The sequence below is a fragment of the Engraulis encrasicolus genome, chromosome 3 (assembly GCF_034702125.1).
Source record: "Engraulis encrasicolus isolate BLACKSEA-1 chromosome 3, IST_EnEncr_1.0, whole genome shotgun sequence".
Taxonomy (NCBI): Eukaryota; Metazoa; Chordata; class Actinopteri; order Clupeiformes; family Engraulidae; genus Engraulis; species Engraulis encrasicolus.
This window is the reverse complement of record NC_085859.1, coordinates 17,005,648-17,017,807: the sequence shown is the minus strand read 5'-3', so window position 1 is coordinate 17,017,807 and position 12,160 is coordinate 17,005,648. Positions and strand designations below refer to the sequence as shown.

The window sequence follows — 12,160 nt, the reverse complement described above, 5'->3', positions numbered from 1 at the left end:
GCACACACACAAACACACTTTGAAACACACACACACACACCAACAGGACAGCTGTGATTGTGACTCCACCGAGGAGAAAGGGTCCTCATCAGTCTCACACAGAGGGAATTAACAAGATTAATACTTAAGTAATTGGCATCTTTAAGTGGTCCCCTATCCAACAAGGTCTTCAATGGCATTGAGGCATGTTTTCAAAACTGGTGGAAGACTGCCAAAAGGTCGAAGTTGTTGGCATTCTTTGTTATTCCATATTCCCATACACACTCGCACACATCACAAATCAGAGTCTTGTGCAGGCCTGTAACACACCCACGCACACGCGCACGCGCACGCACACGCACACGCACACGCACACGCACACGCACACGCACACGCACACACCACAAATGACAACAAATAACTTGGTAGCGTGTCCATTGCTTAGAATCTTTATTCCCATGGCAACAGATTTTTAAATATAAAATCTTTGGGTGGGGGGCAGGATTTGAAAATGTTAAAGCGCCAATAAGAGGAGTGTCGTCACGTCATGTTGGGCCGCGCCGCGTCACACCGCACCACACCCCCCCACCCCCCCCAAAATAACAATCCCATCATCAGTAACAATATGTCAGAGAGGAGTCTTCTCCTCCGAGTCTCAACCAACTTGCCCCCCGGTCCCACCACACCGATTTGATCAGAGCTCCGTCCCCAGATGAGAGTTTCTCCTCGCGTCACGTATATCTCCTGCTACATCTCCCAGCCACTATTCCAAAAGTTCAACAAAAATAAAACAGCCACAACTTATTTTGTACATTTACAGCATTTATAAATACAGAAATATCTTACATGGACAACCAACCAGAACCCAGGGGGAGGAGAAACTCGTCACGGGGTTGGAGCAGAGAGACTCTTGTTTTGTTTTGTTTGTTTTTAAGGGGGGGGGGGCAAACACAGTGCGTTTTGGTGTGTGGTGGTAGTCGTCATCGTTGTTGTTGTTTGTTTGTTTGTTTGTAGGTGTTGAGGTGGGGTGGCGTGGGTTTAGTTGGCCCAGTAAGCAGAGTTGCTGTAGCTGCTCTTGCCACTCTTCTGTTGCAGCCCGCTGTTCTGGCTGCGCTGCCCAGGGACTCCCTGATGAGAGAAGGAGAGGAGGAGGAGAGGAGAAGAGGAGGAGAGGAGAAGAGGAGGAGAGGAGAAGAGGAGGAGAGGAGAAGAGGAGAAGGGGAGGAGGAGGAGAAGAGAAGGAGAGGATGCGGAGGGGAGGAGGGGTATAGAACGAAGAGGAGATGAGGAGAGGAAGAGGAGGAGAAAAGAGGAGGAGAGGGAGTGGAGAGAAGGAGGAGAAGGGGAGGAGAAGAGGAGAAGAGAAGGAGGTGCCAGACAGCACGTGTTTAGAAAACACATGCCAAATTCCAAATCACTCAGTTACACACATGGCTGTGTCATAGCATATCATACACCCCTTTAGGCTACGGCTACACTGAATGAGCTGCTAAGTTTCAGTGTAAATCAAGCCAAGTCATGTCAATACACAAAGAAGAATGGGACATTTTTTTTAAAGAAAATACACGGTGTTGCCATGTCTAGTGTAGCCAGTTCGCTTCATAAGGAATTGTTATGAAGACCATTTTCAGTATAAACTCAATTTTGGCTAAATATGTAGTTACTGCAATTTGCCTTTGTATGACAGAATACATCACACGAATAAGTTGAAAGATCCATGCACAGCTTCTAGGTGCTGGCAAACGCAGGAATATGGAACACCTTAAAAGGAAAACGTCTACCAAATAAAATTAAGACCAACTCGCGGCGTTTACAGGTTTTAGCAAGTCAAAATTAAGACATTTTAAGACTTTTCAATACCATTTTCCAAATGAAATTAGGACCAACTCACAAGATCATACACAGGTTCAAATGAAGCACAAAAACCAATTGGTTATTTACATTAATGTAGCCGTTTGAAAACACAAAATACACTAAATACACTTTACACTAAATAAAATTCAATAATGCGTTCTAAATTACACTACATGGCTACAACTCCCGATTTCCGTCGCGAAGTTCATCACATGGCTGACATAATTATTCCTCCCTAAATTAAGCTCCACAAATTTAAGACATTTGGGTTGAAAATTTAAAACAAAATAAGACTTTTCAAGGCCTCCTAGTAAAGGGGCCGAACTATACATATGTATAATGGTTGCCGACTGTCAATGGAGAAAAAAAAGGGAGACTTCATTGAAGTGGAGGGTCTAGGGGTACTCCCCCAGAAAGTTCTGCATTTCTTAGATGTAATTAATTTCCTGCATATTAACGTCCCATGTCCCGTTTCAGCACAATAACAGAACCCATACTTTTATCTCTAAATTCAGAAATACCATTCTGTATTTCATGGGGCTTGTGGGGGGCCAGAACCTTGCTGTCAAAGGGCCGCATCTGGCCCCAGGGCCGCCATTTGAATAGCCCTGCACTACATGTTGATCAGGGCCTCTGATATACCACAGTGTTTACCTGCATCATCTGTGAGTGGGGCTGTTGGTGGGCTGGCAGTATGTGCAGGAAGGGGGTGTGGCCGTACGCGGTGGCTCCACCCAGTGCCGATGGCAGACTGAAGGGAGGGGGCGTGGCCGTGTGGAATCCTGCCTTCTCAAACGACTGATAGGATGAAAGGGGGAAACAAAAGCAATAACATTACACTCAGATGCTGTAAATACAGACAGAGTCATAATTGAGATCACGTTACTACGAATAGGGAAAAAATCTGCTCCCAGGTACGACAGAGACCAAGGGTTCAAGTTGCTCGTTTTATTACTGCTTGCATTCACGACACAAAAACATAAAAAGACGTACATCAACCCTGCTCTGATGCACTTTAAAAAAAACAATGCTCTTATACGCCAAGTCTACTTGGTCAGTATACTCTGCACTGACACACGTATTGCATGTTACCGATTATGTCCTCATTTTGAGGTCGATTTTGATAAAAGCATCTACTACATGTAATGTAAAATGAGAAATTTTCAATGCTTGAGTTTTAATAATAATAATAATAATAATATTTTCGTTTTATATAGCGCCTTTCAAAACACCCAAGGTCGCTTCACAGAGTGTCGTGTAGGAAAGTGTGAGTGTGTGTGTGTGCGCGTCACTGTGTGAGCGTGTGTGTGAATGCATGTAAGTGAAGGTGCTTGTGGAACTAGCAGCCATAAGCCTCCAGGAAGAGACGTGTCTTAAGGTGTTGCTTAAACATGGCCAATGAAGGGGCATTCTGGATGTGGTCGGGCAGATTGTTCCAAAGAATAGGAGCAGCAACATGGAAGGCTCCGTCACTGGTGACCTTGAGCCTGGTACGAGGGACGATCTGCTGGCCCTTGGAAGAGGACCGCAGGGATCTTGAGTATTTTGTTAAATACTGTTGTCGTCGTGACAATGCTGTAATGATATTGTGTCTACTAAACGGTGCAATTTTCAGGGAACTCTGCTGAGCTTTTGTTTTCCTGTGCAAGCTTTCTCGGAACCAATCAGCATGGCTTTTTAGAGGGCAGAGAAGAACGTTTTTTTAGGGTCTACAGAAAAGCATTTGCCTCCACCCGGGAGGTAAATTAATTCTAATGACCGTCTTTGCCTAACGTGAAGCCAAGTGAAACCGTCTACTACACCAGGCTTGTAAAAGGAAAAGGAAAAGGGGGAAAAAAACAAACAAACAAACAAAGTAAAACAAAAAAGCCTCATGTTGACCACAGGACCCCGTTTCTCGACAGCATCGCTAATAACAAAGTTAGCAACTTACTTAGTAAGTTGGCAATGGGAGACTGCATTGTAACTAATTTGCTAACTGGTTATAAACAACACTTTGGCGAAACACACCCGGGTGGGGGCCTATACTACAAAGCTGGTTCAGGAGTAAACCAGGTTAAGTATATCAGAATGAACCAGCTTTGTAGTATAGGCCCGAGATACACAAATGCAGTGATTTTCAACCTATGGGTCGGACTCGGGGCCCACTGGTGGGCCCTAAAGGTATACCAAGTGGGCCTTGAAATAACATTCTAAAAATTATAATTACATTTTGGTGTGTTGCTGCTGATTTATGTTGAGTTTTATTCATAATTGGATCAGAGGTGGGCCCCGAACATTTGTGACAATTTCGAGTGGGCCCCAAGTTGGAAAAGGTTGGGAACCCCTGTACTAATGACAAACAACCTACCTGTGTCTTGCTGTAGGCACTCATGTCTGGGACGCCACTGCTTCCTGTGAGAGAGAACAGACCGGAAGAACACAAGGGTGGTGAGTGGGATGCAGGAGCAACAGGACAGGCTGGGTCACATGCCAAGGCTGGAATATGCTCGCTGCAGAGTACACGTGCAGTATTTGGGTTTTTTTTGTGGCATTTTTGATTGAGAAGTCTGCATACCTGAAATCCTTTTTTGGCCATTTATTCCAAGGCAGAAGGTTTTTTTTCCAACCACTGAGATAAAATGTAATCTTAAACAAAAACTAAATTAGCCATTGTCCTGCTTCTTGACCGGGGATATGAGAAATTCTTCTCAACTGTACGCATATAATATTGACACATCTGCAAGGGGAGATTACGCAAATTCTTGCAAGGGTCAGTCACATTGTCAAACAATGGCAGAACATTTTGAGAGGATCACACATGGTTATATGCAGGGTTCTAAATAAACTTTTGGTAACACTTTATTTTAGGGATACATATATTAGCACTAATACATACAATATTAATGCCTTAGTAAGTAACTTGTAAGGCATGTACTAAGCAAAATCAGACAGTTGTTAGACATTTATTCGCAAATGTCTTGTTCATGCACAATAAGGGATTTATTACCAACATAACCTTAGTAAGGACCTAGTAGACCTAGATTTCTATTTATGAGTAAGCAGTAAGGGCCAGAATACAATGTGTATAAGCTCCTGGTACACTGTGTGAACAAACCCTGAACAGTGTGAAAACAGATGTGGAATAAGGGTCCCTATTCTAAAGTGATGCATTGCTCAGCCGAGATGGCTTAGGGCCCCCGCACTACCTAGGGCCCTCACACTACCTATGGTCCCCACTCTACCCCCCCCCCGCCAGCAAAGTGTAAGTTCTTTTCTGATTTTGCATTAGTCTTAGTAGATAATAGATCTTACTTATTCTACCTAATATATGAGAATGTAATTGGAAGCATTATATAGCAAGGATTGGACATAAACTTCTCAATGACGGTGGGTGAGTTGTCATTTTTTCATACAGCAATTAGTTTTAATTGTAAAAACCCTACAATAAATGCAGAATATAACGATGAGTAATAGTTTGGAGGCGAAACTAAGCTATTCCTTTGTGATAAATAAGTTAATGTTTGAGAAACTTAGCTCCAAGAAATGCAGTGCATGATGGGTACGCCCTTAGTCAGAAATGCAATGCATGGCCAATGCAGCAATGATGATATTTCTGTTGTTACGTACATGGCAAATTGTTTGTATAGGAACTAAATTTCATGAGTGAGGGGAGGAGCTATGGACGTACGCTCAGAGCTGGGTAGGTTGTCTGTTGGCCTAGATTGCGTACCCATCATGCACTGCACTTCTTGAAGCTAATGTTCTCAAAAATTAACTTAATTATCACAAAAGAATAGTTTAGTTTTGCTCCAAAACTATTATTCTAATGTTCTGCATTTATTTTGGGGTTTTTTATAAATAAAACTCAGTGGTACATGGAAAAAAATTACATCTCACCAACCCACCGCCATTGACAAGTGCACGTTCAATCCTTGCAATATAATGGCTCCTGTTACCCTCTTTATATTGTTATGATCAAGAGAAAATAAGATGACCTATCTGGATTAGCCTTAATTATTTGATATGCCCTTACACTTTGCAGTTCGGGGGTGCTAGGTTGTATGGGCCTAGGTGGTGTGGGGGCCCTAGGTTACGAGGGGGACTTTGGAAGTGTGGAGGCCCTGAGCCATCTGGGCTGAGCAATGCTTCACTTTAGAATAGGGACCCTTATTCTGCATCTGTTTTCACACTGTTCAGAGTTTGTTCACACAGTGTGTCGGGAGCTTACACACATTGTATTCTGCCACGTACTACTTACTAATAAATAGAAATATAGGCTTACTGGTCCTTACTAAGGTTATATTAGTAATAAATCCCTAATTGGGCAAGAACAAGACATTTGTGAATACATGATTAACAACTGTCTTATTTTGCTTAGTACATGCCTTACAAGTTACTTACACAGGCATTAATATTGTATGTATTAGTGCTAATAGATGTATCCCTAAAATAAAGTGTTACCAAACTTTTTTTCATCACCAGCCAAAATAACTACCGCAGTAGATGTTTATCTTAACAAACACACACTAATGGGTTGAAGTGGCTGGTAAATTTTCTTTTCTACCAGCCAAACTACAATTTTCACCAAACTACAATTTTCACCACCATTTGGACGGTTTGCGGGTGCAAATTTAGAGTCCGGCACATGGTTTTATGCGCACGTAAGCTCTTACAGAAAGCTTATATTCCAGCCATTTAGCATGCTATATCTGGACACACGAGAGACCAAATCACCTTTACCAGAGCTGTTGGCCCCCTTGGGCTGGCTTTGGGAGGAGCCTCCATAAGCTTTGCTGAAGTCCGCCGCTTGGGAAAGATCATCAAAGCCTGTGGACAGACAGACACACACACATAAACACACAATTATGACCACCTGAAAATTAAAGGCTCAGCAGTACATAAAAGAAAGAAGTAACCTGTATAGATTAAACAGTACAGCCTTGTTATGAGAGTGAGTGAGTGCGTGAGTGCGTGAGTGAGTGAGTGAGTGAGTGAGTGAGTGAGTGAGCGAAAGAGAGACAGACAGACAGACAGACAAAAAGAAAGACAAACAAAGAAAGACAGAAAGAAATAAAGAACGAAACAACTAAAGAAAGAAAGAAAGAAAGAAAGAGACAGACAGAGACATACCGTAGAATGGGTACTGCGTAGGCTGCTTGGTGTTGGCGTGTGTGTGTGTGTGTGTGTGTGTGTGTGTGTGTGTGTGTGTGTGTGTGTGTGTGTGTGTGTGTGTGTGTGTGTGTGTGTGTGTGTGTGTGTGTGTGTGTGTGTGTGTGTGTGTGTGTGTCTGAGTGAGTGAGACAGACAGACAGAAAGAAGGAACAAACGAAAGAAAGAAAGAACGAAAGAAAGAAAGAAAGAAAGAAAGAAAGAAAGAAAGAAAGAAAGAAAGAAAGGAAGGCCGCAAGAGACAGCCTGGTGCCATACCGTAGGGTGGGTACTGCGCTGGCTGCTTGGCGTTGGTGGGCATGAGCAGCGGGTACTGGAAGGTGCCGGGCAGGGCCGGGTAGTAGGGCATGGCGGGGTAGCTGTAGCCGGGGGGCAGCGGTGGGCTGAGGAAGGCCTGCTGCTGCTGCTGCTGCTGCTGCTGTTGCTGCTGGGCCTGCTGTTGGGCCTGCTGTTGGGCCTGGGCCTGGCTCTGGGCACCGGCACCACCACCAACACCACCACTCATGGCGGCCTGCGACTGGGGCACGCCACCCTGCTGGGGGAGGGCCGAGGACAGGGTGGTGGCAGCGGGCACTGGGGAAGCAGAGTCACCACGGCCAAATTTAGTGGTTTCACCTGAGAGGAGAGGTGAGAGAGAGATAGATACACGCGTGCACTTGCGATGGGTTTTTTTTTTGGCGGTGGGGGTGGTGATACAGTAAAAGATTTTCTTCTTTTTCTTTCTAAGAGTGATTTTTTTTCCCCCTAAGAGTGAATAAATGAGTGAGAGTTCAATGACGGTGTTTTTTTTTTTTGTCAGAGCCTCTCCTTCAAGAACTAGGTGGCAAAGGGAATATTTGTACGTGCATGCGCGTGCGTATGTGTAGCGATATTGTAAAGGAGGTACCTGAGTAAGGGTTGCTGGCGAGCACACCGTCTCTGCCTGGCATGGTTGCAGTCGTGGCAGGGTACGTCATTCCATAGTAGTCCTGGAAGTCCATATTTCATCAAATGAATTCACAAAATTAGCACACACTTTTAAAACCTAGGCACGAACAAGACATACCAACACAGTTCAATACACACTGTAACAAAAAAAAACCGTGGAAATGTTCATGGATGGGGATGGTATTGGAACACACAGTATTTGTAGAAAACAAAGATTTGAAAACAGATTTTACATGAAATAGCGCTTACAAGTTAATAAATATAGAAATATAATTTCTAAAAATAGATGGCAAGAATTAGGTGACTGACCATGGGGACGCGTGACTGCATCATCTGCATCTCCTCATAGCCATACATCTGCTGTGGTGGGGGGAAAAGAGGAATAATGGCATTTGGTTTGCAAATCAACGTACGACAACATTCACATAAAAGTATTTTATGCATGAAAAATAGGGTACAGTGTACAACAAGCACAAAAACAAGTACATAAATAAATACACTGCAAATACAAACACACAAACAAAAAACACAACCACAACCACACGCGCGCGCGCACGCGCGCACGCGCGCACGCGCGCACGCGCGCGCGCACGCACGCACGCACGCACGCACGCACGCACGCACGCACGCACGCACGCACGCACGCACGCACACACGCACACACGCACACACGCACACACGCACACACGCACACACGCACACACACACACACACACGCACACGCACGCACGCACGCACGCGCGCGCGCGCGCACACGCACACACACACACACACGCGCTCACAACCACACACACACACGCGCTCACAACCACACACACGCACACACACGGACACACACACTGAGAGTTACCGGGTAGGCAGGCATCAGACCTCCGGGACTCATGATGTACTGGCTGGGCATCATTGGAGGAAGAGTTTTGCCTGAGGGGAAATGAGAGAGAGTAATGAAATGACACAGGCTTATATGAACAATAAACAAACCAACAGACAAACCTCCAAACAAAAGGCAACTGCGTCTCAATTTGGAATAGAAAATCAAAGGGGGATTTTTGGCAGGAGTGTGGATTAGGCAATACCAGAGCCATACAGAGGGAGAGTCGGGCAATCTCCACTGTGTCCTATGGCCGACTTCCGCATTAGCAAAATTAGCCGTTTTAGCGTCTCGGAACTGTTAGTGCCTAGAAGTGGGCGTAGCACACAGCAAATGCAATGCGATGCAATGCAGGGAATATGACAAGACTCGCTATTCGTAGTAATAACTTCAGATAAACATCACAGATGGTAAAACTGTTGAAAGACAGTTGATAGTTTACATATTTGTGGTGATTACCCCACAGTATAGTTCGTTAGTCCTTATTTTTGGCTTTTTATGTGGTGGTTCTATGTTGAGTCTATGGAAAGACAGCCTCTTTAGGCACGACCTCGATCTCGTTGAAAGGCGGGGCTGGGTCAAAGACGTCCAAAAAGGAATTGTCATTCAGTGTAACGGATACCTTCTGCTGACTGTAACTATAAAAAAACAAGATTTTTAAATTGTTTCAAGTGAATGGATGACAGCTGAGGCTTTCATGAATTCACTGGAAAAAAAGTAAAATAAAAAGAGTCATGTTTTTTACAGCTACAGTCAGCAGAAGGTATCCGATACACTGAATGACGATTCCTTTTTGGACGTCTTTGACCCGGCTGCAATTTCTTTCCTGGTCCTCCATTTGCGTAACTCTCCCTCTGTATGGCTCTGGGCAATACTAGTATGACATGATCCCGCTGGGTCCTCTCCAGCTCACAAGAATAAGAGTCTGGCTCGGGCCCCTGCCACAGTCAAACTACTCCAATAACTCTTGTACATACAGGTGCCAGAAGTGTAGACACACACAACAAGACAATAATAAAACCAACAAAGGGACACAGAGAGGAGTACAACTCTCTTGGCAGAGTGGAACTTGAACATTCACATGTACATAGAGAGGTGTTGTACGTCATCGACAGGCGAACCCTCCATGGATTACAATATTACATGCCTGAGCGAACCTGATGACGCACAAGAGGCGAAACGCGTTGTTTGCTCTGAATAAACGAGAATTAAGTCAAGGAAGTGTGCAGTGAACTTCTTTCTTTTGAAGAATTGAACAATCCAGCGTTAACCAGCACCTAGAAGCTGTGCATGGAACTTTGAACTGTAGAATATTACAGTTCATTTATTTCATTACATCCTGGACGTAAATGCATGCTTTGATTGGCCGAGATAGTCAGACAGGAGGTGTGTCAAGGAAGGATAAGCAGGACAACACAAAACTGAGCTAGTGCCAGTAACAATTTCATATCAATACCAACTGGTCCCCGTTTAAACGTGACATTCTGAAACAGCGCATGTTTCACAAAAACCTCAATATGTCCTTTTCTCGACGAATTAGGTAGATACCCATTTCAGTTTAACTAAGGTTTGCCTGGCAATAAAAGCGCGTAGAGACACACGGTTTTCACCCACTAAAAGGGCTAAGTCTCCACTTTCAAACCAGCTACAACATGTTTCAGTGGCACCATCACATAATATACTGTGAAACCACAAAAAAGGACTTAGAACGCCAGTATTCCACGACATAATTCCGTAAGCACCACCGGTATTCAATATGTTAATTCAAAAGTGAACATACTGATTCTGCAGTCCTTCTGTATACAAACCAAAGTGATTGTTCTCATGCCAAATCTTGCTATATTTGCACAATTACTACTCACAAAACAAGAAAACTAAAAAAGGCAAATGTATGCATTACAATAAACCAATGGAAAAAAGGGCTCAAGATGTATACACATTTACACACAGACATACCAGCCTTTTGGAAATGCTGGCTAATGTGTATGCCTTCAGTTCTTGGGTAGGCCGGCCTACTTCTTTCATTTCACGATTCACTGAAACAAAGCTTCCTCCGTATTGTAACTCCTTGAGATGCGCCAGTTAGGACATGCCCAGACACAAATCAATGTTGCCAATGACCCTTGCACATAGTGCCCAGAGCAAACAGAAACGTATGAATGTTTACAAGAGGCGCTGGATTTCGCTTTTAAAGTTTGGAACGCGCTCTGAAAAAGCCCTCTGCTGATGCACATAAAGTGGGACAGCACAAATAGAAAAAAATCGATAAAAGTTGGCAAAGGGGTGTCCCCTAGCCACACACACTCACACACACACAAGAAATGTCCACATGCTGCAAAAAAAAAAAAGAATCTTCCCGGAAAAGCAAGGGTGACTTTCGTGTGTGTGTGTGTGTGTGTGTGTGTGTGTGTGTGTGTGTGTGTGTGTGTGTGAGAGAGAGTGTGTGTGTGTGTGTGTGTGTGTGTGAGAGTGTGTGTGTGTGTGTGTGTGTGTGTGTGTGTGTGTGTGTGTGTGTGAGAGTGTGTGTGTCTGTGGAGGAGGGGGGTATAACGGGAATGCTTCAACAAAAATGCAGAGAGCCGTTTCGAAAATCTAATTTATCTCCCCGCGACGAGACCTCTTGAAGATTAATGCACCACAGCACAGTACAGCAGCCTCTCAGGGGATGTCAAGCGAGGGCAAGGCCCACTGCCAACAGGCCTTAAAGCTGTCACTAGTTCCATGACGGGAAGTTGGCCCATGTGATGCACGTCGCGCCGCGTCAGGGTTGGGGTAAGTTGGGTCAGAGCAGCTTCATGGACTAGACTAGAGCAGTGATTCTCAACGTGTGGTCCAGGGACCACTGGTGCTCTGCACCTGACAGAGGTCAGGTGATCCACTTTGGGGATTTTAACTTCTCCACGACAAGCTAGCAGAAGGCTATATCTGTAACATTATTACAAAGGTAAACATAGTTGAAGTCTCATTTTCACCAGAATAAGAGGGGGCTTGTAAAGGTGAACAAAAAATAAGTGATCTGCATCGAAGTTAGCAGTGTCAAACTAGCAACCGTCAACAGTCAATTCCGTTGACAGGTGGTCCCTTAACATGTTTTGGGGGTGACAAAGTGGACCTCCGTCTGAAAAAGTTTGAGAAAACTGGACTAGCGGGGGTCAGTCAAGGCGGTCGTCATAACAGCACTTTGTTGAATAGATGACATCTACCGGTATTAGCCAGTCACAGATGCAGCTCTTCACAGACCTAAGCTGGCTACGCTCCAGTCAGTGGTTAAACATTATTCATGTTTAAGACACAATGTTGCCAGGAGCATCTTTGATTGCAAATGCAAGAAGCGAATAGCCATTAAATTGGATGGAGTGAATCTGGGGGGAGGTGTAG

The 12,160-nt window shown here is 44.4% G+C and overlaps 1 protein-coding gene across 1 annotated transcript in view; it reads right to left on the bottom strand.

The window, feature by feature from the left end:
- Nucleotides 1-412: 412 nt before the first annotated feature.
- LOC134443897 (ubiquitin-associated protein 2-like) overlaps nt 413-12,160 on the bottom strand; it is a 33,461-nt gene continuing 21,713 nt past the window's right edge. The window contains exons 20-27 of the mRNA XM_063193431.1: nt 8,762-8,832; nt 8,221-8,271; nt 7,871-7,952; nt 7,243-7,599; nt 6,550-6,642; nt 4,184-4,227; nt 2,488-2,631; nt 413-1,107 (exon numbers count right to left, since the gene is read on the bottom strand). Coding sequence (XP_063049501.1) covers nt 1,018-1,107; nt 2,488-2,631; nt 4,184-4,227; nt 6,550-6,642; nt 7,243-7,599; nt 7,871-7,952; nt 8,221-8,271; nt 8,762-8,832 — 932 coding nt within the window. The 3' untranslated portion in view covers nt 413-1,017. The remainder of the gene's footprint in view (nt 1,108-2,487; nt 2,632-4,183; nt 4,228-6,549; nt 6,643-7,242; nt 7,600-7,870; nt 7,953-8,220; nt 8,272-8,761; nt 8,833-12,160) is intronic.